Below are 14,321 nucleotides of genomic sequence, written 5' to 3'. Positions count from 1 at the left end.
TCTGTGGTCGAGTCAGTTTGGGAAATCAGTGAGGCCTCCCCCCCCTCCCTGCAGCCCTGAGCGTGCACAGCCCACGTGGGCAGCCTCCTGTGCTGAGGAAGCAGGCCCACATTCCTGCAAGCGGGCCCAGGAACCCAAATTTTTAACCAAAGGCCCAGGAGAAGGATGTTGAAGTTGGAAGACCACCGCTTTTCATTCACTCAAATCATTTCAGAGATAGGGGTTCACTACACTCTTGAAAAATCACCTGAAGATAAGGCAGTGGCATCTTCCCTTACCTTTAGTCCACAAAACACCAAGTACCAATTATGTACAAGGTGCTCCCGTGTTTAGAAACCATCACCTACAGGAAGCTGTTTGTCACTGCAATGGGAGTTCTTAGGCTTAAAGAAAAGTAAAATATAAAAAATCATTTCTTAGGTAGGAAAGTGAAAATATCACATGGAACACGCAAACGCACAACACACTGAAAGCCCAGGGGAATGAGCCAAGTTAACAACAGCTGGAGCTTGTGATACTGTCAGCGATTTGGGCTTTTCCTTTATGTTCTCTGTACGTTGCACACTAAAATTAATGTGCATTACAGTTATAATTAGACATAGACAGGCGTGACCCGTCCAGAAGGTCATCCTGAACCCAGCATGTTTAACTTCACCAAAGAAAGGGAAAGTTTCCTTCCTGTGTGTGTTCATGGCAGAATCCCCTTTCCTTCGCCCCTCCCAGCTTCCACCTGCAACAGTGGGGACCCGTGGCACAGAAAGTCAGGGCTTCAAAGGTGCTCCCCAAGGAGAAGCCAGTCACACTAGAGAGCGGAAGTGTGTGTGTGTGTGTGTGTGTGTGTGTGTTGGGGGGGGGGGGGGAGACGAGGGAGGAGAGTGCAATGGGCACTCACAGAAGATGAGGAAGGAAGCGAAGAAGGGCCTCTCCCCTCAAGACCATTCGCAGTGTGGCACGCACCAAACACGTCCAGTGTTGGCTTTTAGAAGACTTTTATTTTATCTTTTTATCCTTTATTGTTTAAAGTATTACATATAGTATTACACATGCCTCCTTTTCCCCCCAGTGACCTCTCCCTGCCCCCCTCCCCCACCCCCAGAAGACTTTTACGAGTGCAGTATAAAGCACAGGTGTTTCTGCAGTTAGCCAGGTTGCGTTTCTTTTCCTGTCAGTATTCATCATGAAGTTTTCCCACCTTTGTTACAAAGGGGGTTAAGCATACAATAGCCCATGCTGTGTTGAAACAGGCCTTTGAAACACCTTGACAACTGTTGGATTTCATCTTATCCACTAGTTGTCTTAAGTAACTGAGTAACTTGGGTAGGGAAAACTGTTACGCTTCCTTATTTGACTCTTAAAGAAGTAATTGCATCTGTCTTACGTGTTATATTTGGTTTCTTTTCAGAGATTTGTGGAGAACAGCAGCATCATTGCCTGCTATAATGAACTGATTCAAATAGAACATGGGGAAGTGCGCTCGCAGTTTAAACTCCGGTATGTAGCCCGACAGGACGGGACCGGGGTGGCAGCTCTGGAGAGGAGCCAGGGTCCTGCGCACAGGCTCCTGGCCAGTCACAGGGACTGTGAGGCCGGTAAACAAGTAACGGTAGCCCGTGCAGCAGAATCTAAACTGAGAGCCCTTTGTTATCAGGAAATAAATTAGAAGCGTTTCTTGTTTTGGCAGCATTTCCCACTATTTGCAGCAGTTTTAAAATTATATCCTGGGAAAAGTACGGTTTCATTTTTGTACAATTCGGTCGAGATTAAGAGTAGCCTTTCAGGATTACTTTCTACTTACTACTCTCAACATTTGTAAATTCCTCCCTGGATTGTTATGGATAGGGGCACACCAATGGCCGTATTTATTATGCTAACCATAGTAACTGCTATGTAACCGCGATAGCGATTTCACGAAGCCCGTTTGAGGCCTCCAAGCATGAAGTATCTTGAAGAGGCTGATTTCAGGTCTCTAAGTAGGTATAGGGTGCTTTAAAAGCAGGCTGCTCTCTGGTGCTCGCTTCTGGGATGGGGTTGTCTGAGGGTCTGGCCAGAGCTCTGGGCCGTGGGATGCTCTGCTCCGGGGGCATCTTGGAATGCCAAGGGCCTAGCTCATGCCTGGTCTGGCTCAGGCTCCACTCCAGGGTACGCTCAGGACCCTGTTTTTTCAACTTGCCCCCCTCAAGCAGAGAAAGCGGAGCGGGCTGTGGAGGCTCTCCCCAAACTATGGTCCTCAGTGGCTCGAGGCCGTAGGATGCCAGAAAGTCCCAGCCTGGCTTCCCCCGCTGGCCAACTGCAAGGTCAGGAGGGTTTCAGGCTCAGTGAAAACTGAGAAGGCATCTCACTGTAATGCTTATACTTCTTTTTATCTTGACGACTGAATTTGCATTGAAAGGGGGCCAAACCCTTTCAAACTTAATTTTTCTCTGACATTCTCAGTCTCCTGGGGGTAAAATGTATTCGCGTAAACCCACAGAGGCAGGTCCTTCTGGGGCTCACCTGGGCAGGGACGCTCCTTTTTGGTGGGTAGAGAGCTTTAAGAAACAGTCACTTTCTTAGGTGGGAAAGTAATTCAAAAGAATCTCAGGCAGGGGAAATTTAGGTATTTTAACAGGTTTTGGTGAGGAATATTGCCAAAGACTTTTGAATATGTAAATAATTAAATCCCTTGGTTTCTTCGTATCCACACATTTGTTAGCTTCAGAGAACTTCCTAGAATTTTTCAAGAAAAGCACATTGCCTTTACTTCAGAAATTTATGATTTTTGTTATTGTGCATTGATGGTTTCTGTTCCTGGAGGTCCCTACTGTTTTTAATTGAGGGTAAAAAGGCTTTGTGCTTTTTTTAAAAAAAAATGTTTCCACCATGAATAGAATTAGAAAAAGAGGGTTTTCATTTGGTTTAAATCTTTCACTGTGTCATATCTACAAAAACATGAACAGATACCTTATTGCTTTGACAGGTAATGTTCTCCTTTTACGTTAAGTAATTGTTTGTGTTTTCTTTGGCAACATTAAGTGTGATGGCACACGCCAGACGTCAGAGTGAGTGGGCGGAGGTAGAGCTGGCAGCTTGAACGAAACATCCCCAGCCATCAGCACGGGGGCTTAAAGAAAGGGCTTCTGGTTCCTGTGCTAATGAAATCTGCGTAGAGCCAGGGCCTTAACAACTCTTCAAGGTTCCTCAGACTCAGAACTTGGCAAATTTCTGAGGACCTAACCCTGTGCAAGTCCCAGGACTTCTCCCTTTCACTCTCCTGGGGGAAAGGCTCAAGTTCTCAGTACAAATCAGTGTGTGGTTGGCGAATGGACTTGCCTCGGCAGGCAGTGGCCCGAAGGAGGGCTTGCCCAGCATATCCATCTCCTTACCCCCAGCCAGCTGAAGCCTGGCTGGCAAAGAGCCTCTCTTCCCAGCCATGAGCAACCAGCATGAGAGCGGCCCCCCACCCCCAGCCCCGTGTGGGGAGGGGCATGAGGGGCGATGTGTGTGTGGTGGGGGAAGGCGGGAGTTCTCCACCAGAGAAAGCCAGAGGAGGGCTGAGTGGTCTGCTGCTTCTGTTGCTTTTGGGCTGTTCTGCCTCAACTGTCTCCAGTTCCCTCCCCTTTTTTGGAGGAGTGGGGTGTGCCCAGAGTTTGACTCTCCCTGGGCCAGCCAGAACTGGGTCCAGCGGGCGGGGGCACGGTGACCCCAGACCATGACCTCCCCCCTCCCTAGGGCATTCAAGGACCTGTGAAGCCTCTACCTGCACCCGAGGGGCAAGCAGGCGACTGTCACTCGCTGCTGACGAGAAAACGAGGCTCTGTATTATACAATCCAGAATAATCACAGTCTAATTATATAATGCTTCCCCGGCAATTCCGCCCCCAGCTGCAGCTAAATCTGTGGCGTGACTGGCATTCTGCAAGGACGGTCTGTGCTGCAGGGTGGGGTTAGATGTTGAAGGGGCACCTTCCCGTCGGGTCTTCATGTGTGGTAACCACGCTTAACCACGGGAAAAGCGAGGGTCACGTGAGCAAACAAAACCTGTCTAGTTTTAAAATTCCATTTTATAGAATAACTCTTAAAAATAGGAGAGCTACATCTCGTTTCTGAGAGTATTTGATGAATTGCTTTCTAGAACAGAAGAATTCATGAATGGGGAACGCCGAAGGAAATGGGGGTGAATGATGGCCATTTCTCTCTTATCCTTACGCATCTTCATTATGAAGACACTATGTTATCCAAAATACAGATAGGATGTACTGCTTACTGGGAGTTGAAGCCGATTATACTAAGGCAAGACGGGCTGTGTGTGTCATCACCAGTCTGATCTCTGTTATCCAGGAGTTAAACCCAAATCATGTTTATTTTATTCCAAGTCTTATGAAGGTAGCAGTCCTCAGTTTTAGAAACATCAGTTTCTAAAAGATGGGCAAAACTTTGTATTCTGTGGAACCCTGCATCTCTGTTATGAACGGACGTTCACAGAGAGCTACCGACACGTGCACTCTGCGTGACCGCCTGGCGTCACAGAAACCCAGCTGTGAAGGCTTCGTGCACAGCCCAGCTGCACTGCTGCCCAGGAGGGTGCCGACCTCGACCCCATGCTGCCTCCCTCCCCGCTTGCTTGCTCCCTATCCCTCCCAGACCCCTGCTGGGATGTGGCTTTGTGTTCAGACTCTACAAGCCACCACCTTGTGCAGTCCTACCTGTTCCAGGTGGCCTGTGTGTGTGTTGAGTAGATTCCAGAGTACCTTTGGTAGGAACACAAGAGACTATGAAACCCAGCCACCTCAGCCAGTTGATGGAGGAAAACACTGAGAACCAGGGAGAGTGGATAAGATTGGTCACAGCTCCCCAGTGTGTCGGCTGTAGCGCTGGAGTAGAATCCAGGTGTCCTGCTCTTTCAGTCCGATGCACTTGGCTCCCCCCTACCCCCCTCCCCGCCCCCCCCCACACATCTCTACACCACTGTGCTGTCTATAGACTTCATGCCCAGCCTCTCTAGCACTTGCCTTCCCCTCTGGGTCTTCCAGGGCCCTGAAGGAGGTGAGGGGGGAATGGTTACCTCGCCTGTACTTCAGGGGTTTCTGCACCAACGTTACTTTTCCTTGTGCTGCTTTTTCCAGTTTGCCAACTTCTTAACCTGAAGGATACAAAAATGCACTTGAGGCACAGAGTTACAAGGTTCCCAAGAACAGAAAGTAAACGAAGCGAGGGCTCTTCTGCATGAAGAGCGTTAATAATTAATATAAGGAATTAAATTCGGAAACTCTAAGAACATGATTCAAGTCGATTACCTCATTTTGCTGCAGGTTTTTTCAAATAGAACCATCCACCAAATTGGTGTAAACACAGTCCAGGAGTGTGTCTCACCGATATCCTCTCACCTCGCCTATTGATAACAATTTCTTTTGTCCATTTGGCATTATACTTATTGAAGATCTTATGCTTTGTGGATGATCATACAGTGAATGTTTAATAGATAAACTTTGCAGGTTGGAGCTAAGATCTTGTATAAAGAAGCCTCTTGAATTGACAGAAACAATAGTACTCAGAAGCACCTGTTTGCGCACCTAGTTGAGACACAGGTACTTTAAGAAAACCCTTGGGCAAAAGAGGAATTTATCATTTAATATGTGTAGAGGGATTTATCACATAAAGTGGGTGAGAGCTTAGTTTTGCAGCTCTCACAGTTGAGGCATTAGCCCCGGAGAGTGTGCTTTGGCGTCTAACTTCTGGGGGCCAGGGACCGCTTGCCTGTGGTGCCGAGTGGGTTCTGCTCCAGGCCCCTGGGAAGTACTTCAGAGTCTTGCTCTTCACGGGAGGCGGTGCTGTATCAGCGTGGGTGACACTTTAAAGTCCTCTTTTATTCTTTTTCTCTTATTTTAAGTGACATTTTATTAGCGTGCAGAGATGCTAATAGGACAGTATACAGTTCAAATTAGGTAGCCTGGAGCAATTTCAGTAAGAAAACTTACTGCACTTCTCAGGAGTCTCAGGTTTATATCCTCCTCCGTTCACCCACATCACAATTACTCATTTTACTCACTCACACATGGTGGCTACCTCAACCCCTGCAACTATAGAAACGTATCGTTCGTTGGGCTAAAATCCTTCACTCCCCATAGAAGTTACCTTGCTTGGTATTGGTTTGTAATTTCCATGCTTGGTTTGAGATTTCAGGGATAATGGTGAGAAAAGATAGATTATGATTCACCTTTCACCAACTGCCTTTGAAAGCCTTAGAGAACAAAGAAATCTGACTGTGGGACCTTACAAATAATAACAAGTGCCATATGTTGAATTCTTATATTGTCCCAAGTACTTTGAGAGATGCCTCACGAAACTGCTCTGATTCTTGTAACAACCTATAGAATATGTGTTGTTTTCCTCATGTTATAGATGAGGAAACTGAGAGTCAGCCAAGATAAAAAGTTCTCCAAGGTCCTAGACCTGGCAAAACACGGAACCAGATTTCACCCGCTTTGTTCTGCCCTCTGCCTGGTAAACAGTTCAAAACAGGATGGCAACGTTAGACGCCATTATGAGTGGAAAGAACGAATAACATTTTTGAAGTTTGTTTTACAAAACATCCATCCAATAAATCAGCATCTTTTATGTAATGGATAAGAAAGCTGTCACTGGTATTCTTTAAACAGCCCGTGCAAATAACAGAACTTTAGGAACTAGTTACATACTTGCTGTTAGATAGTAACTTACTGTATTTGGAGTTGCTCTAGATTTGAAAGAGTTAAAATTCCTTCCAAGAACTGAGAAATTGAAATGATTTCAGATATTCCAGATAACCAGCCAAGGTCACCCAGAAAACTGCCCCCTCGAGAGCCGTGCAATTGCCCAGGTGAGGGGCATCCCACCATGTCTGCCTTGCAGCGGGCCAGCGGGAGTGGGTGAAAGCAAAGCACTAGAAAGGCTTGTTTATTTGAGGTCACAAAAAAAGGGGATAAAGTGTTTGTGCCTATTGCAGGAGGCCAGAATACCCCAGATCCAGTTGGGGAATAAGTGTGTTTTCTTAACGGATGGCAGCGTGGTCAGGGAGAGCATCCTGGGTGTGGAACAGAGGGACCTAGAAGATGGTCCCTTGCACCTTCGTTCCCCTGTGTCAGTGCTAAGGTTTCATTCAGCATGTAGGTAATTCATTTTATTTTTTTAAATATATATTTTTTGTTTTAGAGAGAGGAAGGGAGAGGGAGACAGAAACATCGATGCATTTACATCAATAGGTTGCCTCCTGCACTCTGTCCCCTTCTCCTCCCCCACTTGGGATGGAGCCTGAAACCCAGGCATGTGCCCTGACCAGGAATCAAACCAGTGACCTCTTGGTGCATGGGTCGATGCTCAACCACTGAGCCACGCCAGCCAGGCTGTAGTTCATTTTATGACCCATGAATATTTTGCTGGTTATAATTCTTCTCTTTGTATCACATACATGAAAATATATGCTGCTGTTGATTCATTTAGTTTGAAAGCCTAGGTTTTTGTTTGTTTTTTCCTCAAAGCAGTATCGGACGGTACGTTGCTTCAATGAACCCGAGGACCTGTTTACTACGATAAACTAACAGATGAAGTGCTGATGGTTTTACGGTAGAACTAACATTGATCTTTTGCAACTTCCAGAGCCTGTAATTCAGTGTTTACAGCATTAGACCACTGTCATGAAGCCATAGAAATAACAAGCGATGAGCATGTGATTCAGGTACGGGGACATTTTTTATCTTTAGATGTCAAAGTAGAACCTTTTAAGTTTGAGCCACCCTTTTTCGAGCACTTTCCTTTTAATTCTCACACTTTAGCACATTTTCTTTGGAGAAAGGAACACCGAAGTATTCAAAGGAAACTGATAGTGTGGGCTATTTCCCAGGGGTCAATAGGAGAATAAAGGGGACATATGTAATACTTTCAACAATAAAGATTTTGTTTTAATTTTTTTAAAAAAAACCTTATAGACTTAAGCTAAGAATTAGATATTTAATAAGAATAAAATTGTATTCAAATCAGAGCCTGTAATTTCTTTGACGGAGGTGGGCCAAATTCTTTGGACCACAGAAGTGTATCAGAATTGTAGAGTAAAGGCTTATAAGTGCTTATGGGAACAAAATATTTTCTTTTTTAATTTGTCAGTTACAGTTGACACAATATTTTATATCAGTGTCAGGGGTACAGCATAGTTGTTAGATATTTATATAATGTACAAAGTGATCCCCCATAAGTGTACTACCACCTGACATTATATACAGATATTACAACATTACTAAATTCCCTATGCTGTACATTAATACCTGTGTTTGTTTTAACTACCAGTCTGTACTTATTTTTTTTTAATATATTTTATTGATTTCAGAGAGGAAGAGAGAGGGAGAGAGAGAGAGAAACATCAACGATGAGATAGAATCATTGATTGGCTGCCTCCTGCATGCCCCCTACTGGGGATCGAGCCTGCAACCTGGGCATGTGCCCTTGACCGGAATCGAACCTGGGACCTTTCAGTCAGCAGGCTGAAGTTCTATCCACTGACCAAACCAGTTAGGGCCCAATCTGTACTTAATCCTTCACCTTTTTCACCCAGTCCCCAGCCTCCCTCCCATCTGGCAGCCACCAGTTTGTCCTCTGTATCTAGGAATCTGTTTCTTTTGGGAACAAAATATTTTCAAGGGTGTTCACTTATTTATAGTTGGTATTCTAATAACAAGGCAGTCTAATGTACTAAAATCAGCTTCCTAAGGAAATGTGTATAGTTAGTAGACAAGCCTTCGTTGAAATTACGTTGTTGTATTTGTTGGAGAGCAAGGCATTTATACTTAAAACACACTCTGAAATGCAGGCTTTCCTCTGATGGCCACACCTGGTTTGCGTAGGGGCACTGAGTGTGAGGAACACGTACTCCCCTCAGTAGAGACCAAAGTCAGTGTTCAGCACAGGGGACCCACGGCAGACAGAGCCCACATTTGCTCTCCTGCATACGCCCCACTGCACACACAGACACACCTGCTCTCATACCGAACCTATGACATCAGCACCCACCACGCCTAGGCCGGTCGTCGTCATGTTCATAAGGTATCTCAATTCCATGCAGTAACCCTATGAAAGAGACACAAGTGCCCCATTATACAGATGGGGAAACTGAGGACCAGCAAGGTCAGGAACTTACCCAAGGAAAGCTGTGGTCATAAATAGGAGAAGCAAAATAGGCACCCCTATCTTCCTGACTCCAAAGCCTTTCCATGTGGTGTCCTGTTTGGCTGAATGCATGGGAGTGTTTCTTGAAATGGATCTGAAAGCGTCCTCACCTCATTGGCCGTTTCTGCTGTAGACCAAGCACACCCCCACCTGTTTCCAGACTTGAACAGTCAGGTCTCTTCATGAAGCACGTTCGCTTTGCACCTCCCTGTTTACAGTGGGCAGCCGGGGGTGACCTCAGTAATGAGAACGGGCTCCCTGCTCTCTATTCACCTTCCCCACTTGTCACCTAACAGATGGCGCTTTCGTAGCGTCCTTCATCCACAGTGGGCACCTGGTGGCGGGAAACGCTGTGCCTCCAGGAGAGGTAACACGGTGATGCTGTCAACACGATGTCAATCACCTCCCAGCCTTTATCATGAGCAGGACCAAAAGGGCTGAGGACGGTGGGCGCCTGGACAGGGGAGACTATACTGACTGCAGTTTTTTGGGGGGACCCTGTCAGGCCCCTTTAAAAACCTACCAGCCCTCTGAGGATAACACAAGACCAGAGCATGTTGTATGTGAGGGAACTGGCATGATCTCTGTGTGTGGGTTTTGAGATGGTCCTGACGGGCTCTTCCAGCAGGTCCCCTGCATCCCAGCAGGCTTCCCGTCAGGCACCCCTGAACTGACCTGTGCCCACTTCCGTTCACAGTATGTCAACCCCGCCTTCGAAAGGATGATGGGCTACCACAAGAACGAGCTGCTCGGGAGAGAACTCGCGGAGCTGCCCAAAAGCGATAAGAACCGGGCAGACCTCCTCGACACCATCAACACATGCATCAGGAAGGGCAAGGTGGGTGGCACTAACAACAGCCTGCACACGCCTCCCCAACGCACTCGCCTCTACTGCGGGTTTTTATGTCACATCGTAAAGATTGGCTTCTTTCGTGATGTTATAATTAAATGAAACATGTTTATGTTTGCAAAATGAGTTAATTTTGGATATCCAGCAAATCTGGGGCTTATGATGATGCTACAGAATCTGGCAGTTTTGTCTAAGGCAGTAGTCAGCAAACTGTGGCTCGTGAGCCACATGCGGCTCTTTGGCCCCTTGAGTGTGGCCACGAAGTTTCAATCGCACTTTCCGTGCGATCCTGCACGTGGTATTTTGTGGAAGAGCCACACCCAAGGGGCCACAGTTTGCCGACCACTGGTCTAAGGAAACATCATCCTTTGCATGAATACGCCCCACCTGTCATTCCTGGAATAGCATTCCCACCTCTGCGCCGATCCCGCCCCCAGAGCTGACATGTGTCAGCTTAGCCAGTGTTTGGGGGACTAGGTGTATTTAGTGTCAGTGTTCACACGTAAGCCCGGTTGTCCTTTTCCTGTTCTCTGTCACCCCAGTTCATAGAGAGATGGCTTCCGTCTCCCTGCTGCACCCATTGGACCCGTAGACGAGGGCAGCGGTGCAAACGCAGCAGCACCTTCCTTCGAGCCCTACCCCCAGGGCGCGTTGCTGTCCCAGCCAGAACTGCCTCGCATTTTCTCCTGAGCACTCAGGGTGCTTTCTCACATGTTATTGCTTTCATCTTGCTTTCTCGGATCTGAAGTAGTTAGATGACCATTGTTTTCATTTCATGGGGGGGCCGTTGTACAAACATAAAGTAGTTTGGATTATATATGATGCCCAGAATTAATGTTTTAAAAATTGGGGCAGTGGGAATGAGAAAGAAACAGGACATTGGCAAGTCGTCCAAAATACCCGCCGGAATACTGCCCCATGGTGGCCCGATGTGCGTGCCGGTGAGCCACCTGTGGGGGAGGCAGGGGGAGGGGGCGGCGGCGGGCAGGAAAAGGCTGCAGAGAAAAGGCCCAGCTTCCGACATAACCACTCCTCCCAGAAATCGCCGCGGTGCCACAGGTCCCCCCTCGAGGTCACCGGGTTCTTCATCCCAGCCAGCTCCCCAAGGTCCAAAGACAGCAGGATCTCCACACCCCCGTTTGCCTCTTCCATGGGCACTGCCAGGAGCCAGACTAACCCAGAGAAGTCGTGGCTGGAGGCCCCGTAGATAGTGGACAGGTGGAAGGCTTCAATGCCACACCCCCCACCTTCTCACATGGACACAGTAGTTAGAATCTCCCAGCCTCAGTTTGCCCATCTGTCAATGAAGGGTGATCATCTCAGACTCGGGTTGTTGGGGCGATTTTGAGGAAGACCTTGGAAAAATCCCTTGACCTGGCGTCACTACACCCGTAGGGCTGAGCAGGAGCTCCTCCCACAGGCCAGGCGTCCTGGGGCCCAGGAGGGCAGCCTGGTGGTGGCCGCGTTGGTCCTGTTGTGTTCATGCCTGTGACCATGCGCCTTACACAGGCAGCATCGCCGCGGGAGCGAGAACGGAGTGGCGTTCTGTGGAACGCACCGAAAGCGCTGGGAATTAATGGCTCAGTTGGATAAGACCCCCTGTAGGAGCGGGTGCTGGCCTCCACAGAAGGACTTAAGAGCTCTCTTTCTCCATGTAGGAGTGGCAGGGGGTTTACTACGCCAAGCGGAAGTCCGGGGACAGCATCCAACAGCACGTGAAGATCACCCCGGTGATTGGCCAAGGAGGGTGAGCGCAAACTCTTGAACTCTGTCCGTTGAGGGCCGCGTGGGCATATTGAACTGCAGGGTGAGCGTTAGACCCACAAGCACAGGAGGGCCGGGCTGTACACAGGTATGCCAAGGCCACCTCCAGGCATCTGGTAGCAACCCCCAGACGTGGCTCCTGTCTTCTCCTGCTTATGGTCTTTATGGAGCATCACCCAGCAGCCCCCACACCTGAGCATCTGTGATTCCCTCTGCCCACTGCCCTCTGGGGGAGCTCGGTTGCTAGGCTGTCCACCTTCACATCAACAGCAAAACCCCTGGGAGCGGACTGCTCTCCCTGGGGCACCGGCCTGGGCTGGCTTTCTCCGGCCGGCTCAGGGCTGCTCCAACTCGGGATAAAGGCCTGGCGGTCATGGTTTCAGAGAGAAAGATGTGTCTGATCCAAAGCTGAGGTTGATCTGATTCCACTTAATCTCAGATTACCAGAGAAGCCTTATCACTGTGGAGAGAGAAGGCGAACACGCGATTCCTTTCCTCCCCAAGTTGAATTCTGTGAGGTTCACGAAGCCAAACTGGCTCCCCTACCAGCATGTCCCTGAGGCGCTTTTGGAAGCCAGCCTGGAGGCCGCACCAGCTTCAGAGTCTAAGGGACGCGCACCGCTGTGTGAAGTTTTGGGAAAAGGAAAGGCGGCAGTTATGGTGCCAATAAGAGAGAGGCGAGTCCTGCTTGTGCCCCTCTGACTGCCCCAGACCCTTGCAGCTTGTTGTGCGACTAGACAAGGACAGTCTATAAAGTCAGCAAAGTGTCACTGGGCTGTCTCCCCTCCAATTTCCTGGGTTAGTTTCCGAAGTGCTCCCCTCAGTTCAGAGACCACCACCTCGTGCTTCCTGCCATCGTGCTTCAGTGTGGGTGGTGGGGTGACGGGCAGTCCGTGGCCCCCCCTGACCGCAGAGAGAGGCCCCCGGACGTTCTCCTGAGCCCACGGTCCTCTGTGGCCCTCCCAGCAGTCCCTGTTGTTACCATCATCCTTATGCCCTCTTTCAGAAAATTGAAGCTAACATCCACTTTGTGTGTGTGTGACCAGGATTATTAGGTAACCAGGGCCGAGGAGACATGCCACTGCTTGGTAATGTCTGTCAGAATGAGGTTTTCTGACCTTTCTGGTGTTACAGATAAGAAAGAGACATTCTTTTGTCCAGGCAGTGTCATTCCCCGCCCCCCATTGTAGGCAGTGAACTGTCAGAGGAAATTCTTATTAAAAGTAGGGAGATATTTTTACCTCTTCCTGTTTTATGACATTCATTACAGGATAACCAGCGTTTTCTATGTTCTCCTCAGAGTTCTCCAGAGAAAACTAAACCAAAGAGAGAGCGAGAGAGAGAGAGAGAGAGAGAGAGAGAGAGAGAGAGAGAGAGAGAGACAGAGACAGAGACAGGGAGAGAGGAGAGGAGAGGAGTCTCACTACTGTGAAATCTAACACAGCCCTCTGGGATTCCTGGCTTCACTCTCCGTAGAAAATCTACCCTGAGCTGAAGTCTGTGCAGGGCTGAGGCACCTGTGGTCTTTTCCTGGTCTGTTCCATGGTAATGAGCAAGACCGCAGGCTGTTGTGGGATTCTGTCCATGACCTTGAAGTAAGAGGATTTTTCTCTGCCCGAAAAATGCCATTGTTATGATGACCATGCTGTGCAGGAATATGGAATTAAATATAAAAATAGCTGCCCTGAAATTGGATCATTGTCCAAATGAGTCCTTTGCTTTCTATATAAGCTATAAAAGTATTAGCGTCAGCAGAATAAAGCCAGTTTTTTTCTAGAGTGGCATTTCATCCTATCACGGCCCATATGGAGGAGCCAAGCTTCAGGCGTCAGTCACAAAATGAAATGCTCATTCGGAAAATGTCTGGGAGCCAGCGGTGATTAAAAGGGAAGCCCCGTTCGGAAGGCGTGTGTGGGCTGTGTGTGAAAATGCATTTTCTGTAGACTGGGTTTTGTTTGAATCGTACATCTGCCCTAGAATAGACCCTGGAGTTTTGCTTTAAAAAGTTTCTGTTGATGTTTTCCTTTGCTGATTTGTTGAATCATCTTATATCTGACTCACTAATAACTAATTATTTATGTTATTAGGAAAATTAGGCATTTTGTCTCCCTCAAGAAACTGTGTTGTACCACTGACAATAATAAGCAGGTACGGTACCCAGCTTGCTTCATTTGCTCTGTCAGCTTGACCACGCATTACATTCTCACCACTGCTCTCTGCTTGTCTTTCTCCATTTCTTATTGTCGTTGCCAATTAAGAAGGTTTTTGGGAAAATTAGGCTCCTTTGGCAGATAGTAAAAAAAAATTCCCCTGCAAGCCTGTGCTACCGTCTTAGTGATGCACATCACTTAGGATTAACACTTGGCTGTGCAACTCGAGACTGATACCTTTTGTGAAGGCAAAAAATTCTTCCTCCAAGTAAAGACTGTTCTGTTTTTCTATCTTAATTTCTTAAGCAAATAAAAAGTGTCTCTGCGTTTGAACATTTCACCCCTACAAGTTTATATCAAAAACAAGAATCATTCCAAGTTAGTAC

At 47.8% G+C, this 14,321-nt stretch overlaps 1 protein-coding gene across 7 annotated transcripts in view; it reads left to right on the top strand.

Moving 5' to 3' along the window:
* PDE8B (phosphodiesterase 8B) overlaps positions 1-14,321 on the top strand; it is a 214,588-nt gene that overhangs the window by 140,242 nt on the left and 60,025 nt on the right. For all 7 annotated transcript variants that reach the window (XM_059694267.1, XM_059694273.1, XM_059694274.1 and 4 more), the window contains 5 exons: positions 1,403-1,491; positions 7,612-7,690; positions 9,869-10,009; positions 11,680-11,768; positions 13,873-13,933. In XM_059694267.1, the coding sequence (XP_059550250.1) occupies positions 1,403-1,491; positions 7,612-7,690; positions 9,869-10,009; positions 11,680-11,768; positions 13,873-13,933 (459 nt within the window). The remainder of the gene's footprint in view (positions 1-1,402; positions 1,492-7,611; positions 7,691-9,868; positions 10,010-11,679; positions 11,769-13,872; positions 13,934-14,321) is intronic.

Source organism: Myotis daubentonii, chromosome 4 (genome assembly GCF_963259705.1).
Source record: "Myotis daubentonii chromosome 4, mMyoDau2.1, whole genome shotgun sequence".
Taxonomy (NCBI): Eukaryota; Metazoa; Chordata; class Mammalia; order Chiroptera; family Vespertilionidae; genus Myotis; species Myotis daubentonii.
Note: the sequence above shows the minus strand (reverse complement) of the source record. Positions and strands in the feature narration are given on the sequence as shown.